A 22,780-nucleotide genomic window follows, 5' to 3' on the forward strand; every position below is an offset into this window, starting at 1 on the left:
ATTGATGCATTTATTATGAAATATAATTAAGAACTTATAGTGTGCCCCATCATGGGGAGTACAAACATGGAAGAGATAGGAACAGTTATCTTGAGAGATAAACAGGTGATGCCTGCACTGATTGAAAAGACTTCATGAAAACAAAAAGTGCTTGAACTAAAAACTTCAGGAAAAGGAGGTTGACTAAGATTACAAGGAGTGTAGGAGCACCTGGGTGGCTCAGTCAGTTAAGCTTCTGACTTCGGCTCAGGTCATGATCTCACAGCTTGTGGGCTCGAGCCCCACGTCGGACTCTCTGCTGACAGCTCAGAGCCTGGAGCCTGCTTCAGATTCTGCTTCTCTCTCTCTCTGCCCCTCCCCCGCTCACACTCTGTCTCTCTCTCTCTCTCTCTCAAAAAAATAAACATTAAAAAAAAGATTACAAGGAGGGTGTGTAGGACAGCATAGTAGATATTCTTCAAAAAGGCCTTTAGGAAAATTATTTCTGCCATGATTAGTTTAAAATGCATCCTCACTCATCCAAGTGCTACTCATTTACCAGTCAATTATCTTAACACATTTCAAATAATACCCCTTTTCTTATTCTTTTACTTCTTTATTTGGATTATAATTACTTAGACAATCCTTGTCCTTGTCCGTAGTGTACATGTTAGCAATCCAAAAAGGTAAATAAAAAATTAATAGAAGAAAACTAATGGAATTGACGCTTCTTATACATAATACTGTTCTGGATTATGACTTGAAATTGTTCACTCTTAAAACATGATAGAAACAGCCATTTTAGGGCACTAACTATATGAGTGTGCAACAGATATGGTTCACCTACTTTGTCAAACGGTGTTTCGTTGGCTGTAAGAAATTAATAGGATCATATATATTTGCTCCTAAGGCCTTTGTAATTTATTGACCCATAACCTCTTTTCACTGATACTCCTCTAAACTGATTTCAATTTCTCTTCCTTCCTCCTGTTTTTCTTATCTTGAATGCATCATTCAAATCTTAAAAAGTGTTACCCTTGGTAGGAATCAGTATTTGGACAAATGGACAAGCTCAGAAGTGGTCATAAATAGCTCCAAAGAATACACAGCCTGATGGCTTGTTCTATTTCCATATGTAAATGCAGAAATATAAATATATGTAAATATATTTAAGCTAAGGGAATTTTCTTTAAATAGTCATCTCATTTCAACTCATTCATGTAAGTGTTTAAATCATAAAATAAGATATAAGCAGCTTCTACTATATAGCTTTCATGGCTAATGTAGGAAAGTTTTGAGTCCTAAAATCAGATATTTCCATATAGAATTGCTTTGATTTCCCTTCAATAATAGATAAGGGGGAAGCAGCCATTTTGGAAACCACCAGAAATGGGAAGCATTCTTTGTGGTAGTCAAGGAAATCTCTATTGGGAGGGAAGTGCAGTGTTAGCCCTCCCTAGGTGCATCCTGTTACATAAAATTTTTCCCTCTTGCCTTAGAGTCTCCTGGTGAACTCCAAGGAGATGTTCTACTTGTTAGGGTGGTAGCTGAGCCCTGCCAGTCACTCAGGAGAGACAGTAGGAAGTACAGACAGTTCAAAGCAATCCCTTCTTCTTCCGTGACTTCTGTAATTCCTCTTGCATCCTCCACTCGGCTTAATCCTTGTGAGGATCAACAGTAACTTGTAGAAAAACTCCAATTCCTTATGGGATTGTCCTTTTAATTAGGATGTTTTGCTAAAGAAATTATAGAGCCAAACCTCACTGTTCCGGGCTCCCTGAAAGCATGTTTGCTGTTGTTACCAACAGCTGGAAAGTTTTAAAATATTTATTTTGTGCCTCAAATTTTCAACTTAAAGAAACAAGATCATTAGAATTCCCCAAAGTTCTTATGTAAATGTCTTGCATAAGGATATGAGAGAATTTGTGATGAAGTTCAGCAAGGTATCCTCCAGGAAATTGAGCGTGGGGATCAGTTTGTGCTGCTTCCCCCCACTCCCCGCCTAATTTTGAAGTGAACAGGTAGAAATCGTGATTTGCAATCAATAATGATGTAATTTAAAATTAAACTTCTACCCTAAAATGGAGGAGGTTGGCCAGCAAAAATTATGCATACAGAGGGACTCCTGAAAGTGCAACTAGGTGATGTAGCAAAAACTGTGAACCTGGGAGCAGGCTCTAATTTCCTGCCCTCAGGAAAGAGATAATTAGCCCTATTAGCCCTATTAGCCTGATTGAGTGAGGGTAAAAGGAGGTTACTGCAAATGCATTTCATTTGAGGAGTCAGCCACGAAGCAATTCCTGTGTTTTCGTACCTGCGTGATATATGATATTCTTCAAGAACATGGTTTTGAGCAGGAACACATGAAAGCTTACTTCCAGAATAATAATAAAATCTAAAATGATGAGACCACTGTGAAAGAAAGAACACCACCTATTAAAGTTGTCATCTTCATTAAAAAAAAAAAACAAAAAAAAAAAAAACAGGGTATGAGAAGTGGAAAATCTCTAGGTAGAAGAATGAGAAATGAGAAAAATAAATTTTGGGCTAAATGGAAGAACTTGAAGAACAGAAAAAGAAAGGAAGAAGGAAAGGAAAAAGGAAGGAAAGATGGAAGGAAGGCCAGTAAAATACATGTGTGAATTGTGGTAGGCTGAATAATAAATAGGCTCCCTCTCCAAAATGTCCATGTCCTAATTCCTGGAATCTGTGAATATGTTAGTTTACATGGCAAGAAAGATTTTGTAGATGTTAGTAAATTAAGGATTGTGAGACAAGAGATTATTCAGGATTATCCAGGTGGGCCCGATGTACTCACAAAGGTCATTCTAACAGGGAAGTAAGAAGAGTATCAAAGGTTGATGTCACAACAGAAGCAAAAGTTGGAGTGATGTAAAGCCAGGGGCCAAGGAAGGTGGGAAATCTCTAGAAGTTGGAGAAGGCAAGAAAGCAGTCATTCCTGATGCCTCGAGAAGGAACATTCTCCTGGGTTGACATCTATATATTACCTCCCTGAGACCGATACAGGAGTTCTAACTTCTAGAAATGTGACATACAGAATTTGTGTTGTTTTAAGCCTCTAAACTTGTGGTAATTTAAACCACTAAGTATAGCAGTAATAGTATTTGCCAGAAAAAAAAATATTTTGGTGTCATTTGGGTAACTGAAAAAGATAAGTACAGTAGACCCTTGAAAAATGCCAAGGTTAAGCACACTGCCCCCCGTGCAGTTGAAAATTCACATATAACTTTAGTTTCTCCAAAACTTAACTACTAAAAGTTTACTGTTGACTGTAAGACTTAGTTAACAGAGTCAGTTAACACATATTCTCTATGGTGTATGTATTATATACTGCATTCTTAGAATAAAGTAAGCTAGAGAAAAAATGTTATTAAGAAAATCAAAAGAAAGACAAAATACACTTATATTACTGTATTTATTGAAAAAGTATCTGCATGTAAGTGGACCTGTACAGTTCAAACCCACATTGTTCAAGGCCCAACTGTATGCTTGTATCAAAATAAAAGTTTGCATCAAATATTATAAATCAGTTTGTGGTTTTAGTTTCCTATTAGCCAAAAGGTATGAAACAATAAGCACTAAGCTTGAAATAGAAAAATAGGTAAAGAAAAGGGAAACACAATATATATAAATGAGAGGCTCAAAAATCTAGAATTTCAGAGTCTGAACATTTAATGAAAGCCGAAATTGAGCAAGGACCAGAGATAAACAGTATGGTCTATGATGATACTCTTACCTAATAGATAGCTAAAGAAATAAGCTAAGGCCCAAAATTGTCTAAGATTTGACAGAAGATAAACACCATGGCAAATTGCATATCCACCCCAGAATTGGTTTTTAAAAAATACTTTAAAATATGTATTTTTAGGGGCATCTGAATAGCTCAGTTGATTAAGCATCCAACTCTTAATTTCTGCTCCGATCGTGATCTCACCATTTGTGAATTCGAGCCCCATGTCACACTCTGCACTGATAGCACAGAGCCTGCTTGGGATTCTCTCCCTCTCTCTCTGCCCCTCCCCTATAAGCTTGCTCTCTTTCTCTCTCAAATTTAATAAAATAAAATAAAAATAAAAAAAATATATATTCTAAATTATTGGAAAAATAAGAATAAATAATGTGTTATGTAGCAAAGTACAGAAAATAAAGTTGTTAGTAAGGAAAAATGGAAAACGCTCTTAGATGAGAGAAATTCTAAAATTTAATAAAACTGAACTGACTTCCCTTTGTAAAAGGGACTTTCAGATCCTGTTAAAAGCAAAATGAAATTATATATTTTTAAGACAAAGGCAAAAATATTAAAGGAAAATTGGGCAAAGAATTAACAGGACACAAGTTGATAGGATTCCAGGGTAATGATGACATCACATACATACAACAGGCATACATACACATGTGCATATACATGTATGCATGCAAACGTACACCCATGCATACGTGCACACAGAGACACAGACATATGTATACACAGGCATATAGATGCACATGCACACAGACATACACACAGACATATGTACACAAACACCCACATACACACATACATGCATGGAATGGATGTATAATTTTATATTGACAACTACAAATAAATATACAAGTCACAAAACTTCAAGTCCCAAATATGCAACTCTTAAAGTACATAAACAATATATTTTCCAAAAAATTCAAAACACCAAGCTCCATCTGAGAAAGAATCTTTTTAAATGCTTGGAACAACAAAGGGGCGCCTGGGTGGCTCAGTCGGTTAAGCATCCGACTTCGGCTCAGGTCATCATCTCACAGTCCGTGAGTTTGAGCCCCACATCAGGCTCTGTGCTGACAGTTCAGAGCCTGGAGACTGTTTCAGATTCTGTGTCTCCCTCTTTCTCTGACCCTCCCCTGTTCATACTCTCTCTCTCTGTCTCAAAAATAAATAAACGTTAAAAAAATTTAAAAAAAATAATAAATGCTTGGAACAACATAAAAATACATACTGATAGAAAAAATAAAAGAGAACTTGAAAAACAAAACATGGAATGAGAAAACTTAACATGCTTCAATCATAATTCCAAAGGAAAATAAAGAATGGAGGAAAAATAAATTTTGAAGAGATAAGTGATAATTTTCCAGAATTGATAAAGTATATGGATTATCAGATTCAGGAATAATGCTTTACCTTTGATACATTGTACAATACCAAAGATAAAGACAAAAGAATAGCTTAAAATGCCCAAGGAGAGATTACTTCTTTAGGGACTATAATTATACTGATGAAGATTCCCCTATAGCAACAATTAAAGCAGAAAACAATGAAATATCTTCAAAGTGCTGATAAAAAAGTTACTGTCATTAAAGAATTGTATATCCAACTAAACAACTATTCAAGGAAAGGAGGCATAAAGAAAAATAGACAACCACCACCATCCTTTTTATAAAGAATGTACATTTTTTTAAAAAGATAAAGAAAATGACTAGAGGGATTATTAGAAAAGTGATTAACAAAATCATGTGACATATGGGTACATCTGAGCAAATCATGGCCATCTAAAAGAAAAATTATGTTTTGGAGAGTTTAAAAAGTTGGTGAATATTAGGTAACAAAGAAGAGGGAGATCGTGGAGGTTAAACAGTTTTGAAATTGTTTTTATGATGTTCTCATGAAAAGAAATGATATAATTAACTTCAGACTACAAGTTATATGTGATCTCAAAATTGAAAATCTTACAACCGGAAGGATATAGAGTATATCATTTTGTATCAGGTAGAGAAAAAATAAAATAGAGGAAGGGGCTCTTTAGGTTATACAAATGAGGTCATAAAAATGAAAAATAATAATTTATTATGAACAAATGGAAAATTAAAAGTGCATAATAAAGTCATAGAAATAAACTTTAATGTAGTAACAACAATAAGTGTATCAGACTCACCAGTTCAAGGATTCCATTACTTAATGGAATTTTGAAAACATCCATGTCTATAGTACTTTCAGTTGGCAAAATTTATAAATATTAAAACATGAAAAAGTTGAAAATAAAGAGATGAGACAAAATACCAGTCATCCTAACAAAAAACATGTGTAGGTTTTTCTCTGGTAATTTTCTTAAGGCCAAAAACATCTTTAGGGGTAGAGTCACTATTAATGGTAAAAGGATTGAGTTATTGAAAATATGTAAATTGTTGAAGAAATATGTATTACTTATAAATATATGGCTTTTATAACAAATTTATACTATTAAAGCAAATCTTGACAGATCTTTATGAAAAAATTTACAAACATTTTAGTACACATTCATCAGTATAGAATCAGTAAATGTATACAGTTGTAGCTAGAAAATACAACAAACCAACACAAGCCTCACCATCTAAAGATGATCAGATTATCACCTTAACACTCTAATACATATCCTTTAATTTCTTTCATTATACACATGTCAGTATACACATACATGCATAAAATATTTATATAATTAAAAATATATAGATGTAACTAAAATGAGAATATATGATGCTTACTGTTCTTCAAACTTCTGTTTTCAATTATTTTCATTTTTATCTTTGCAGATTATGATTTTACCTAAAATCCTGATCATATTCAAATTTCTTCAGTGAACCCCAAAAAACATTTTTTACAGATCATTTGTGCAAACTAGAATTGAATCTAGGATTACACACTATATACAGTTTTTATATCCCTTAAGGCGCTCAATCTACCATAATTCCTTTTCTCCTACTATGATTTATTGAAAAGACAAGCTTTTGGTCCTCTATTTTAAACAACCCTAATATTTGTTTTTTTCTAATTATTTCTTGTTTCATTTAATTTTTTCCTCTAGGGTCTGTAGCTTTGTAAACTGAAAGCTATATATAAAGACCAATGTTATATTTGGAGATTTTTACACATCTCTCAGAATAGGAAAAAAATGAAAAAGCAAGGAATGTGGAAGATTTACCTTTCATAATTGAAATATGCACAGTTACAGAATTGCATATTTTTTCCTAAGCATCCAAAAAATATTTAGTATTTGGCTGTAAGAAAATGGGTATTAAAGTTCTTGGATAATATTAAATTCATTCATTGATCACAGTGTAATGAGACTAATAGTGAATAATAATATGATATCCAATATGTTTGGAAATACAAAAATATTCTTCCAAGTAATTCGTTGGTCCAAAAGAAACCATATTATATCTAGAATGTAACTTTTAGCACCTGATATCTAAGCAATCTTGTTTATTTGTGTACCTATTAGATTAAAAATACAGTGAAAATTTTATAAAATTGATTTTTTTCACTTTCAACAAATGCAGAAATTATTTTTGTTTGGCTATTATTTGATAAAATTCTTGGTTAAAATCAATAACATGCCATTTAAAATGCATTCAAGTTAAAGATACCAATTCGAGGGTAAGAAGTGGGGTCTACACCAATGAGCTCGCAAATGCGGTCCTCTGGTGATATAACAATGTTAGTATATGATTTTATGCACAGAGGAACGTAGGTTGTAGGTGGCATGTCATGAAAAAGTATTTCTTTCACATGGGCTTTTGATAGGAGCCATCCATGATATGCTGGGTTATTAGTTGACAAAAAGACTTGCAAATGAGATGAGCATTGGTATAACAGCCAATCCATCATGAAATTGAAGAATCCAGCCCCTTATTCTCATTCAAGTAGAATTCATCTTACATATAAGGAGTGTTGTAGGCAAAGCCAAATTGAGTTTGAAATCAATTTAAAATCTGCTTTTGTTCTTGGGCAAGTGGTTGTTCAAAATCTCAGCACTCCACCATACAAACGATGTACAAATTATTTAGATTTGGATAAATGTTCGAAAAAGTTTTAAGTCCTTTCCTTAGCCATAGCACACTTTTTAGTATCCTCATGAAATGTTTAATCCCCTTATGACTTCCTTGACTTTTTCTAAGTATAATGTAGTATATAAGGTGGTGGGGTTTGAAATCTTAATAACTAGGTTTGACTTCTGCTCCACTCACTGTATTATCATGCACAAGTAACTTAACTTCCCTAAGACCTGAGTTTTCTCATCTGTAAATAGGGTGTAACAACAGTATCTATCTCAACGGATCTCTGTAAGAATTAACAATGATAATGGAAATAAAGTACTCAGAAATGTATCTGATATATATTAAGCACTCAACAAATGCTTATTGTTACTGATTTTCATATATTAGATCTCAAACTTTAACAGTGGTATGAAATACTAATACCATTGGTCCTATGAATCTTTTTCTTGTTCATGATGATAAAACTCTGTTGTCTGCGTTAGGGAATAGATGTATTTCTTCTGATGCAAAAGCAGGGCATACACTCACTGTGTCTTAAAATCCCACCATCTAATTCAAGTATAATTTAATGGGACATCATCATATGTCATATGCAAGAGGGCATTTTGTAAAATTAGTCAGTCATTACCAGTTTCTTAAAATTTGTGTTAATATGTGAGTATAAGGAAACTTTCAAAATGTTATTATTTTGTAAGAAACTAAAAGCAAGCATTCTGCTAAATAGTAAAATACTAAATACATTGTCCTTAAAATCCAAATAAACCAGGGAAGTTTCCTACTATTTTTATTATTCAACAGTGTAGAGGTTTTGATAAGAAATAAACACACAAAAAAACTTAAAAAGCTATATGTCATTACAGAAGGAAAGAAGTGTTATTTTTATGAACAGTGTGATTGCATATTTGGAAATTCCAAGAAACTACATTAAAAAACTATTAGAATTAATAAGAAAATTTAATATTAAAATTATATGTATATATACTTATATACATATACATATCTATGTATACACACAAAAAAATAGTTTTTTTATACTTGGCAATAATTAGTTCAAACATTAAAAAGAAAAGAAATGGATTCATATGGAAACCTAAAATATGATATCTAAGCCTAAATTTAACAAACTAAATGTATATGAAGAAAATAACATTTTATTAAAAGATATAAAATAAGACATGAATAATAGAAATATATTCCTTGATACAAAATGTTACCATATCAATGCTTCTTCCCAAATTAATGATTAAGTTAATAAATACAACTCCAATCAGAATGTACTTCGTATGGAAGAACAAATGTAAAAGAATTCCGAGAAAATTTGAAAAGTAGAATAAACATTAACATTTACAATAAAACATGATTTAAAAATCAATATAGTACTGTCTGGCAACGAAATAGACAAGTAGATCCATGTAACAGAATATAGAGGACAGAAATATTTCTTGCTATATTTGAGAAATAAACTTTAAAATGAATTTGGCATTTCAATGAGCAGATTATTCAATAAATGGCATTGAGACTATTGCCAGTACTCCTAGTAGAGCATAAAGTTGTCTTTCCCCTATACCAAACTAGTTGGCAGTGGTTGATTCTAGTGATGGACTTGAAGGCAAAGGAAAGCAAAGCTATCACTTCTCATATAAATCAAAAATAGAAAGGTCAAGGATGGTTTTAAAAATTTTGTTGTTGCTTTCTTCCTTTGGTATTTTCAAGTATAATAAAGATGGAGGGCTCAAACACACATCCTATATGCACCTGGAGGTGGTGAGATGAGGTGAGCTGATCTCTCAAGGTATCATTCCTACTATAGGAGATTGTGTTCTCCCTCTTGTGTTCTTCACATTGGGACTGGTACCCATATCCACCAGTCATCTAAGCCAGCAGGTTCCCCATCCTCAACTCCTCCATTATCACTTCCTACCAATATACCCAGTACCTGCAATTTCTACCTCCCTAACACGCCTGGAATTCATGCCCTCCTCTGATCCACCACTCTAGTTTATGTCAGCCTGTCAGCCTTTGTCACCTGCAAATAGCCTCCCACCTGGTCTTCTGTGGGAAGACACCAGTTTGCTCCTCTCTGGACTCCATCATGCTGTCAGAGTGATTTTTCTTAACCAGATATGATGAGGTTATTTCTCTATTCAAATTCTCCTTGTTGTGGCCCTGCCCATAACCTCAAGTTTGACATTCTATCACATCTTTGCATATGTATGCATCCCTCCAGATGCACTCCATTATATCTCATACTTTAACACTTAGTGTTTCCTCTGCCAGAGTGCCCTTTCACATGACTTCACACCTACTTCTACTTCAAAACTCACTGAATGTTTTGCTTCTAGGAGGCTTCTTTCATCTGAGCTGCATCCAGATGTCTTTCCTCTAAGCCTGCTCTCTTGGGCACAATATCAGCAACTATCACACTCTTCTCAGCTGACTACAAGCAAAGACCGTGCTTTATTTGATTTGAATTTCTCAGTGCTTTTCGTGGTGCCTGATGCATGGTAGATGCTTTATTAATATTGAATAGATGGGTCAATATATAAACATTCATAGCCAGGTATTATTTATGTTAAACTCATACTATTATAGTCATAAAAAACAATTATAGTTAAATGAGAGCTAGAAACATCCCCCTTGGCCCTCCTTGGTATACTTTTATTTAAATGGAGAATTATATTACCTTTTCCTCAAGTAAGATGTTAAAATAAAAACCCAAGTTTTCTAGAGAGAAGCTTGCCATAAGATTTTAGAGATAGTGATTTTCTTTTAGGGCAAATAGATCTATAGTTTTGAGAGACTAGGGTTTTAATCCAGTTAGAGGAAAATGAACCTGAAAAGTTCATGGAAGTACATCCTTTAGGAAATACATCCTTCCATTCTTTGGGATGGAAGTACATCCTGAGACCCTACTCCCCATGCCCTTTTAAAGAATAGGATTTATCATTTGCATGGCCCAAAACCTGCAGATTATTCAATATGAAGTAGCTGATAAAATTTATCATGGCAAGACATAAGATTCTAGTGAGATTCTATGATTTTTGAAGTTGGGGTCCCTGAACTCTAAATTGAGAAAACAAATATTGATATCATGGATATTGATAGGCTCTGATCCCACAGTGCTCTTAGAAAGCTACATCAAAGGTGTTGCCTGTAACTGTCAAGTTTTGGTTTTCCCACTCAAAAAGCCAGGAGTTCGTAAATAAAATTGAACTTGATTGTGTTTCTTCTTGTGTTCCATTTGACACGCCAACCTCCTCCCTAGATAGTTACCTTAATTTTCTCCTTGTCAAATCAAGAACTCAACAGATTTAGGCCATTTTTTTCCCAACATTGGAACAAAAAAGGACTAGTTTCACCCTACTGATGATCTGGAGTTGGGATTCTGCAGTTTCTCTAGGCAAGAGAGAACCAAAGAAGGAACCATCTTGATTAGTTTAAGATTAAATTTGGACATGACATTGAATGTCTCTTCCCTGAGGAATATCTTACTCCCCCCACTACTTTTTTCCCATTGAGTTATCATCATTGTGAGACTTGATCAGTGGTAACAGTGCAGAGGCTACAGGATCTAGATTCTGATCAGTTATCTCTTCAGAAAGACATCATATCGTTTCCTAGGCCTAGGCAGACAACCCCATTCCAGTAGTCTACCTTGATTGTCAACAGGAGTAAGGCTGTCAGTGTCGGAAATTGGAGGACACAAACAAATACCCTCAAGAGGCATATTTTTTTCAGAATTAGAATTTTGGTGTTAAAGGAATGAATCTGTCAAAAGTTCCTTTTTAGAACACTGTGTATCTACCTGCTCCCCTTAATTTTCTACATGCTTTTTCTTTTCTTTTTCTGGTTTTATGCTAATTTTTTGTTTTTAATTTTCTGTTTTCTTTTTAATTTCTCCAGCTTTATTGAGATACCATTGACATAAAATACTGTGTAAGTTTAAGATATACAGTATGTACAACATGATTATTACCACAATAAAGTTAGTAGCCTCATCTATCACTTCACATAATTACCTTTTTGTGTATGTGTGAGGTAAGAGCATGGAAGGTCTGCTCTCTTAGCAATTTTCAAGTACATAATACGGTAATTCAGTATTGTTAAGTATAGTCACCATGCTGCACATCAGATCCAGAACTTATAACTTATCTTATAACTGGAAGTTTGTACCCTGTGACCAACTTCTCCCCATTTCCCTCACCCCTTAACCCCTGGCAACCACAACACAAAGTGGTGTTTATACTTATATTTATTTATAAATAAATTTATAATTTATAAATTTATAAATATATAATTTATAAATTTATAAATATATTATTTATACTTATATTTATTTTCAATTTCAGGAGCAGTGATAGAGTAAAAATTTCATTAAGATGAAAATGAATACTACAAACAAAAGTACCTAAAAATAACATGAAATAGTAGAATAATAAGATTATTTGACCTGAGACAATTAAGATTGTGGAAAAATATATAAAAGTAAACAAAAAGATACAATTCAATTAAAATTATGAATCCTAATTTGAAAATTCAAACATTATGATAAACAGGACATTTGTAGAATAGCTAAGAGCACAAAGTATGTACGAAACGTTCAAACATTTATTTAAATGTTGAATATGGAGCTTATTCATAATAGTCCTCCATACATGTTACCCATTGTTATTAAGGAACAAGAGCAAAAACGTAGATGTTTTTTTAAAAGAATTAATGCTGAAAATAAATAAGTAAGATTATTCATAAGAGCATATTCATAGAGGAATGAAATTTTAAAATCCATTAGTCAAGTTAATATTGAAGGATCGGGGAAGGGAATGACTGCCAAGGTGACAATATAAGGAGAGTTTGAGGGGGATGGAACTGTTGTGTCCCATGATGGGAGTGCTGGACACATGACTACACTTGTATACCACTAAGTGAAAAATATAGTAAAAGGTTAATACTAAGAAGATTGTAGGAGGAAAGCAAAAATAAATATATAATAAAAATAAAATAAAAACAAGGTATAGTTCATTGGTAAATAGAAGTGATTGTTCACTACAATAAATACACAAATAACATTCAAAGTTTATAGACATGAGTGGCATAAGGAAGATGATGTCCGTTGGTGAGAATAGTCCTCGCCAATAGAAATGAACACATTAGTATGTATCAGAACTGTCTGGAAAGATAGAAGATGGCTGTACCAACTGCCTTATGTAATTCTCTGTAAAGACATATAGGCTATTAGGGACCGGAACAAATCTCTAACAAAATGACCCATAAAATGCAGCACACTAAATCGAGAACAGATATGTGAGTATTTGTCAAAAGTACCAGCTGCCTGACGCCACTTGGCGGGCCGTCCACAGAAGACAGTACACAGCAGCGATCATTGTCATTAGCAGGGGCCAGCAGAAACAAATCTTTCTGGCCACTTGGAGAAAATGCCGTTAATAACTGTATTTTCATCTTGTTTCATTTCTTTATTATTTCCTTTTTTCTTAAAATCCTTGTCTTAAAGAGAGAGCTGTATAAAATTTTGATAATTGTATAGTTAGTGACAGTTTTATGTCTTCCAGAATTTATGGAAGGAGATGAGACAAAGAATAATGAAATAATCACATTAAATAGAAAGCAGAATAAATGGCAACAAATCCTAGGGGGAAAAAATAAGATAGGTGATTATTAGATTAGAGATTAGGGAAAGATTGCAAATTTAAATATGGTAGCCAGTCAAGGCTGAAGTTGAAAAGCAAATAACAGAAACCTGAAGGACATAAGGGAGAAAGGCGTATCTGAGGGAGTATTTCCCAGGCAAAGCATACAACAGATGCAAATGCCCTGAGGCCAGAGCATGCCTGGCATGTTTGAGGAACAATAAAGTGTCCACTGTGTAATAGATGGCTGGGGTAAGGTAAGCAAAGGGGAAAGTGGTAGGAGATGAAGATAGAGAGCTAAGGAGGACTGGGGTAGAGCATATACAACCTTTTAGGCCATGGTAGAACCTGACTTTACAGTGTGCTATCAGAAGACTTTAAAGAGGTTTGAGTGATGTTACTTATTTGACATGATCTTATTTGTTTGTGTTTACACACATGCTCACACTGTATCTATATTCATACACATTTATTTTCAATGCCATCTGTATATTGGCAGTTTTCACATCTGTGTATCTGACCATGGCCTTTCACTAAAACCCCAAATTTATATATCCACCTACATCCTTGAGATCTCCATAGGTATAACCAATAGGTATCTCAATTTAACATGACCTAAGAACTCACTTATTTTTCTTTATCTCAGTAGGTCATACACCAGTTGCCCAAGCCAAAGATATATGAGTTATCATTGAGTCCCTTCTTTCCCAAACCATTTACATCCGGTTTATAGCTCTGTTGATTTTATCGCCCAAATGTCCCAAATATGCACACATCACTTCCACAATAGCCACCCAGACAAGCACAAAAACATTTTAGGCTTTTCTAATTTTTTAATTAAAAAAATTATTTTAAACTGAGCATAACATAATAGTAACCACCTTAACTAGTTTTAAGTGTACAGTTCAGTGTCTTTAAGTACATCTACGTTGTTGTGTGACAATCATCAAAACCACCCTCTTCCAAAACTCTTCGTCTTGCAAAACTGAAACTCTGTACCCATTAAGCAATAACTCCCTACTCCACCCTCCTCTCAGTTCCTAGCAATCACCATCTACTTTCTCTCTCTATGAATTTGGACTCTCTGGGTATGTCATAGAAGTAGATTCATGCAGTTTTTGTCCTTTTGTGAACTGGTTTGTTTCACTTACCATAATGTCCTAAAGGCTCATGCCTAAAGGCATGAATCAGAATTTCCTTCCTCTTTAAAGCTGAAAAATATCCCATTTTGTATATATACCCCAGTTTGTTTATGCATTCATCTGTCGATGGACACCTGAACTTTACTTACTTTTTGGCTCTTCTGAATAATTATACTGTGAGTGCAGGTGTACAGATATCTGTTTGAGTCCCTGCTTTCAGTTCTTGGGAGATGATACCCAGAAGTGGAATTACTGGATCTTATGGTAATTCTAATTAAAAAAAAACTGCAATACTGTTTTTCATAGCATTTGTACCATTTTAAATTCCCACTGGGTAACTTTCTTTTTATTTTCTTTATTTTCCTTCCGTGGTCTAGGCACAATGACCTTCTTTGATATCTCCATATACGAAGCTCATCCTTGCTTACAGGGGCTTTGTAGCAGTCATTCCCTCTTCTTGTAAAGTTTTCCACCCTGGTATTTGCTTGACTGACTCTTTCTGATCATTCACCTTAGACTCTACCAGGAATACCTTCCTTGAGTCAGTGTCAGTTACTATTCTATCAGCATGGCACTTACAAAATCTTCTGATTTCCTTGTTTGTTTCTTCTTTCCTCTTATTTTATTGGTTTTACTTCCCCAAAAAACTATGTCCCCAGCACTTAGAACTATGACTGGCACATAGGAGATGTACAGTAATTGTTGAAATGTCATGGGGATTAATATGGTAAATTTCCTAATGTGCTATATGTGAACACTACTCATTAGTGGAAATTGGTCGTCACTCAAAACATCATAACTATTCTTTTTTAAATTTTGTTAATGTTTATTTTTGAAAGAGAGAGAGCATGAGTGGAGGAGGAGCAGAAAGGGAGAGACAGAATCCGAAGCAGGCTCCAGGCTCTGAGCTATCAGCACAGAGCCCAACACGAGGCTCAAACCCAAGAACCGTGAAATCATGTCCTGAGCTGAAGTTGGACGCTTAACTGACTGAGCCATCCAGGCACGCTGCACCCAACCCCCCAAAATAATAACTCTTCTTTAGGAACAAATTAAACCAAGATAGGATCCATAATTCCAGAGTATAACCAAGAATGGCCGTTGACCTAGTTACTCTGATAATTCAGATTTCAGTAGAAATTTGAGGTTCATTAATTTGGATATTTCAGGCAAAATGAGTTCTTTGGTTTCAAATTATTTAAATAATTACCTTAATACTTCTCTATGCTTTATATACTCAATATTGTCCTAGAGGTACTTGTAAAATCTTTCATGTACTTCTGAGTAGTGAATTTCAGTTTCAGCCTTCAAACCGAGAGGTCTCATGTCACATACTTTCATGGCAAATTTTCTGAATTGATGTTTTATAATTCATTCCAATAGTAACCATTTTCCTAATCCATAAGGTCATCTATGTTAGAGAAAACTGATTCAGGTAGCATAAAAGGAAAATGTCATTTCTGTTTTTATATTAAGAAGTGAGTACGTGGGTACAAAGGGGCTATTCTGGATTACGAATCTCTTAGCACAGTTATCTTTATGATGAGGCCATATATTATAAATGGGTTATGTCTACACTGCCTTGATAGGCAACTTTTCTTATGGCCCTATGATCTTAAGGGTAGTAAAGCGTATTAAGTGTTTAGAGGAGGAGCCAACATGTATTCTTATGTATATACACCCTTATTTTTTATCATGTTAAAATTGTTCCCAGTTTGGATCTAGGATTAAAATTCCTTTCATACAGTGAAAAACAAACAAACAAAAAAGACAAGTCCTGTGTACCAAGAGCCCCTCTTCTTCAAGAGCCAGTTTGTACACTCATTACCATAGCCCCTTTATAACGCTCCAAGATATGTACTTCTGTGGGTATGAACCTTACTAACCTGCAAGGGAACTACTCTATGGTTTGCAGAAAGATGGAGAAAGTTATTGTTTTCAAACATTTTAAATATTTTTTTTTCCTTTTATTCTAAAAGATGTTGAGTATTGTCATTAAAATCATTAGATTTTCATATTGTCTTTAAAAAGTCATAGCACTGAATTCATTTTCTAAATGTAAGGTTAGGCAGATTGTCTTGCTGTTTTCAATAATTACTGCAAAACCTCAAAAGTGTTAAATAATTCTTTGTAGAACCCATTACATTTCAAGGACACTGGACAGTCTCTGTGGCAATAGAGTTGAAAAGTATTAATCCATTCCTTTTATCTCTTTTATTACTTTTACTTAGGGTTTCTAGTGGAAAGTCCCTTACGTTGTGTTTCTGTTGTGAAGGTTTATGTCCACATTTTGAGATAATTTTTTTATGACACCTTTGCATATTATGTCACAGGCTTCCTCAGAGCAGACAAATAAAACTTCTGCCCTTTCTGTCACTAACGGGCATCTTTGGGCAGGGTGGGGGCTAGAGGGGTGGGGGAGCTCCTTTAGAAAATGCTGCTGATGTAACATCTTTAGGATGTAGCATCTTTTAAAAAGCTGTTATTATGGGACCTACTTTAAAAACTTTTAAAAGACATGTTCCCATATATCACTTAATCTAGAAGTATGCATGTTGAAAGCGGATAAAGTTGGTAATAGAGATTATATCACCTTTTGCTATTACATCAAGGAAACAAATATGTTGTAACATTACCTGTAATCATCAAATTATTTTGCATAATCTGACATTTGTTACCTTTAGAGATTACCAGTTAAGAAAGAAATAATGGGGGCTCCTGGGTAGGTCAGTCAGTTAAGCGTCCAACTTCAGCTCAGGTCATGATCTCACAGTTCATGGGTTCAAGCCCCATGTCAGGCTCTGTGCTGACAGCTCAAAGCCTGGAGCCTGCTTCAGATTCTGTCTCTCTCTCTCTCTCTCTCTCTCTCTCTCTCTCTGCACCTCCCTTGCTTTCACTCTGTCTCTCTTTCTCTCTGAAAAATGAATAAAAACATTATTAAAAAAAGAATGAATGAATGAACACAAATAGTTTGAATAAAGTTCGAATCACTAATATTTTGAGTACCCATTAATTGCCAGAAACTGTGCTAAGCACTTAATGGACTATTAAAGTTTAGATGGGCACATTCTTGCTTAAATTTCTTCCCAGAATACTTACATGATTTTCAAAAAATAGGCTACATATGCCTGTATTAACCCTATCAAAATATTTATCATGGTATATTATAACTGCCTTTTTACTTGTCTTTCCCATTAAACTGTGAACTCCAAGAGTATATGTTTTATGTTTGCCATATTCACTCTTGACCTGTATCCTGATCATCATGGGATACCTTGACCCATTCCCCCAACATAGTAGGTGCTCATAAATATTTATTAGTTGAATGATGAGAATCATCCAGAAAACGCATCATTTCTTTAACCATGGGACCAGAGGGAAGAAAGATAATGTAAAAGTCAGAATGCCAATTTATTAATTTTCAACACACAATCTCCTTCAGAGAAAATTTATGTCAGGGTAGCACGTACATTTACTCCCTAACAGCTAACATGAGTTGGTGCTACTCATAATGAGTGCTTTTATACTTTATCTCATTAAATCTTCTCAGCACCCTATGAGAATATTACTATCCTTAGCCTCATTCTGCACGTGAGGAAACTGAGGCTTAGGTCTTAAGGTCTCTCTGAGATGGTGAGTATACAGTATAAGTTGGAATTCTTATTCTCAGAGCTCAGGCTTTGAAGCAATCAAAATTTGGAATGCCACTTTAATTAAAAGGTAATCTCAGGGGCGCCTGGGTGGCGCAGTCGGTTAAGCGTCCGACTTCAGCCAGGTCACGATCTCGCGGTCCGTGAGTTCGAGCCCCGCGTCAGGCTCTGGGCTGATGGCTCGGAGCCTGGAGCCTGTTTCCGACTCTGTGTCTCCCTCTCTCTCTGCCCCTCCCCCGTTCATGCTCTGTCTCTCTCTGTCCCAAAAATAAAAAAAAAAAAATAAAAAAAAAAAGGTAATCTCAGAGAAGATAAATAACTTCATAAGGGTGCACAGCTAGGAAGTGACAGAGCCTGGTATTAAATGAAATTTGCACACTCTGAAGTCTGTGTGGCTGCCATCTCGGCCACTGTCTCTTTTTCTTCGATAATGAGTGTACTTTTCAGAGATGCACTAAATTATGGGTCAGGTACAGTCTTAATCATGCTGATTTGCCCTAAACTGTTTCACCTGACATTTTGAGAAAAAACTGCTTGATTTTCCTATTTCGTTAAATGAGAATAAAATAATCCTTGGGCAAGACCATTTTTGACATTTCATTTCCCTTCCTATTGTTCTTACATCCTCTTTGATTTCACCCATTAGTGATGATACCTAAGAAGAATTATATGGGGGGAAAACAGCTGAAAGGGGAAAAAAAGCTATTAGAATAAGGATGCATGATGCTACATGCCTATGGAAGGAACTCAGTGCCCTCTCGTGCTTAAGGAATTCTGTGAAACATGGAAAATGGAATCAACACGCTGACACTAGGGAGAACTTGGGCAATAAGTGATACGCTATTTGAGAATTCATGGAATATGGTATCAAATGTTCTTTAAATGGGAAGGTTTACCATGCTCTATGTTCTATTATGAGACAGGCTGATGTTTACCCCTCTTTGAATTCTAGAGTCTCAAGTCCCTGACCAGCCAAGCTCTCTTCACGTGAGGCCCCAGACCAATTGCATCATCATGAGTTGGACTCCTCCCTTGAACCCAAACATCGTGGTGCGAGGTTACATAATTGGTTATGGCGTTGGGAGCCCTTATGCCGAGACAGTGCGTGTGGATAGTAAACAGCGATATTATTCTATTGAGAGGTTAGGTGAGTAGCAATGTTTTTTATTCTATTAAAGGAAGTAAATGATTTATGTGAAATTATTTTCTTTCTTGGAAACTTGTTCTTCAGAATTTGATTTTAATATGTAGCACATATTAATTCTTAAAACGAGTCTCTCTCTTTTTCTATCTCCTGTCAGTCTACACACACACACACACACACACACACACACACACACACACACACGTTTGCATGCACACACATGTATACACACACACCCATGTTTTTCTTCTCTGAATTTTGCATTGGGGAATTCTATTTAGAGACATTCACAACAGTGGGTGCTCTGCTGTGTACTCTTGTTTATGTGCCAGAGGATACAAAAAGATAATTGTATTAATTTTCTTTTTCCCTGGTCAACAGAAACTTCTAATCTTAATAATTCTTATAAAAAGAAACTCTACACTTTTTTGTCATTTTTTTCTCACTAGGAGAATATTCTGTCAAATTTTCTTTAACACTGAATTATCTAGTCACATTGCCCTCTTGTCCTTTAGTATTTATAGGCAAAACGTTGTGACTATGCCATTATGACCATAAAACAAAAGGTGAAACAAGGAATTTTCTTATTTGTTTCATGTTTATTATTCTGAGAGAGAGAGAGAGAGAGAGAGAGAGAGAGAGAGAACAAAGCAGGGGAGGGGTAAAGACAGGGAGAGAGAGAATCCCAAGCAGGCTCCACACCATTATCAGGGAGACCAATTTGGGGCTTGAACTCATAAACCACAAGCTCCTGACCTGAGCTGAAATCAAGAGTCAGATGCTTAACTGACTGAGCCACCCAGGTGCCCCGAAACAAGGAATTTTCAGTCAAGCCTGTAAACTTAGTTGTCAAACTCCTCTCTGCATGCATTCCAACCTCTTATCATCTTCAACCTCATTTGACTAAATACAATACTTGACTTATGACATTTCCTAATCCATTGAAAATTTGTTCATTTAGACAGGGCTAATGTGTAATGAAAGGGTTCACATCCATTTTATATATGATTTTCCATAGTATAATTAGAGATTATATCATTGACAGAGAGAAATCAAAGGAATATATGTCATACATAGGCTGCTAAGAAGTTAAACTAGTCTCATAAAGCACAAAGCAAGTTGATTCTACCTGTTGATTTAACTCCGTATTATTTGCAGTGAAGCACATTGACCTCCTCACTGGGAATATTACCTGATTGGTGGAGGTAGGGGATGCTACTTACTTGTAATTTCTTTCACAAACAGAACATTTGTGATGAGTAACTTGATTTGAATTTAAATACCTTTCCTTGCAGTAGCAAGAAAAGATTTTCTCACTGCAGGAGGAAAATTACACTGACACGTTCTCTCTATAATTGCCTCAAACACTAATAAGAAAAGTACCTACTGAAAATCTCCACAATTCTAGTTAGCTCGGCATTTAGAAATAACATTCTCAGTCAGTCCCCGAGTTTGAATGTTAAGGCAATCACAGAACATACTCTATGACCGTCAGATCTATGTTGAAGGACTGCCATTTGTCCACTATTCAGTGGGCATCACCTCTGACAGTTGATCATGATGCCACCCAACAGAAGGAGAGATCCCCATGGCCGGTCCCAGGCTCTGCTGCCATGAGAGTGCGGTGCAAAGTCAGAGTGAAGTCATAAAGGAAAACCACATTGTCTTGCTGTATCCCTTTGGTAGTGATGTTCTTTTCTACAAGCAGACTTTCCAGGAGTCTCCTAGGCTAGCCAAGTTGAGGCTTTTGGGAGATCTCTCCAGGCAAATCTCTCCACATGCTTACAAAGGAAACAAGCTCTCGTTGTTTAGAGAGCTAAGAAAACTGTTAAAGATAAAATGGATATGAACCTATCTCAATGATAGATAATCATGTGTTTATTACACTTTAAAGCTTATCTGGAAAAAGATAAGTTACACACATACATTTACACACACATACGCACATACACATGTGGATATATACATAAGTATTTAAGTTCTACCAGCTGATACTTTTCTAATATAGTCCTATGTCTTAACATAAAATAAGAAATAGAAGTGTTATATTCTTATTGTTCAAGTATCTGCATAGTTAAACAGAGAAACTGGTATTTTTTCAACATGTGTATCACTATTTACCCAGAGTGTATATTAAACATATCTATATCTATATATCCATATCCATATCTATATATCACAAGATGCTATGAAACTAGTCTGCTTCTTTAATGTTTAAAAGAATAAACAAAGCAATCAGTGGTTTCTTTGCAAAGTTTGAATGTGGACTTGAGTGAATCCTTTATCCTCTTAAAAGTTAGAACTTAAGATGTCTGACATAAACTTTGGCTAAATAGTGGAATATATATTTTAAGGACTGTATAACAGTTATACAATTAAAAACGAATTAAAGAAAGTTATAATCTGTTAAAGCATAGCGTCAGCTATAACTTCAAGTGTCATGGTTGTATTTTAGTCTATAAAAAAGCGATTTGGTTTATAATTGACCAATAAACTTCCTCTTCTCTTTGATAGGAGACCAGAACTTTCAAACAGCATTTTGTTTATCAGGCATAATAATTTAATATTTAGACACCAGGCACTGTGACCTGCTTCAGGACAACAAATATAAGACTGTTTTGAACAACATCTAATGTTGCCTGATTTAAAACAAAGCTTACCTAGTGTAGACATAGAGTTTCATTAGCCAATGTTTGTACTGTTAGATATTTATAATTAATCTTTTGACATCGTATTCCTTTTAGTTTAAGAGCCCTAAATGCCAGTTTTGATGTATATGCATGGTATAGATTCATAAGATCTGAATTCTAGCCATGTTTGGCAACATTAATTTGAAACCAAGCTCCTCTTTCAAAAACTCACTATTTACCTACTAACCTATTCATCAGTCTATCAATTGATCAATTTACCTACCTCTACATCTTTATGGAGGTATTTGTAAGTGTATAAACTGTACATATCTAAAGCGTACAATTTGTTAAGTTTTAAAAGGGCTTTATTGTGACATAACTGACAATAAACTGTGTTTTTCAAATTTCTTCTTTAATTTCTCTCAGTAATATTTTACAGTATTCAGTATAGGAAATCTTGAAAGTTTTTGTTAGATTTAGTCAAAATATATATATTAGGCCAATATCTATATATCTATATATGTATATGGATATGTATATGGATATCTATATCTATATCTATATCTATGTGTATGTCTGTGTGTGTTTATTAAATTTAGTCCCTATGTATATGTGTGTATATTAACTATTTTAAATGGGATTGTTCAAGTTCATTTTCTAGCTGTTTGCTGTTGGTATAGGAGAATACAACTGTTTTTAAGCACCAATCTAGTATCCCAAGACATGTTACATTCACGTATTAGTTCCAGTAGTAGAATGCTCTGGAAATTCCCATGTAAACAAGCGT

General features: G+C 34.8%; 1 protein-coding gene across 2 annotated transcripts in view; it reads left to right on the top strand.

Moving 5' to 3' along the window:
* DCC (DCC netrin 1 receptor) overlaps window positions 1–22,780 on the top strand; it is a 1,134,523-nt gene that overhangs the window by 947,135 nt on the left and 164,608 nt on the right. For both annotated transcript variants that reach the window (XM_078435224.2, XM_078435225.2), the window contains exon 15: window positions 19,172–19,366. In XM_078435224.2, coding sequence (XP_078291350.1) covers window positions 19,172–19,366 — 195 coding nt within the window. The remainder of the gene's footprint in view (window positions 1–19,171; window positions 19,367–22,780) is intronic.

The sequence above is a fragment of the Panthera onca genome, chromosome D3, assembly GCF_046562875.1.
Source record: "Panthera onca isolate mPanOnc1 chromosome D3, mPanOnc1 haplotype 2, whole genome shotgun sequence".
NCBI lineage: Eukaryota > Metazoa > Chordata > Mammalia > Carnivora > Felidae > Panthera > Panthera onca.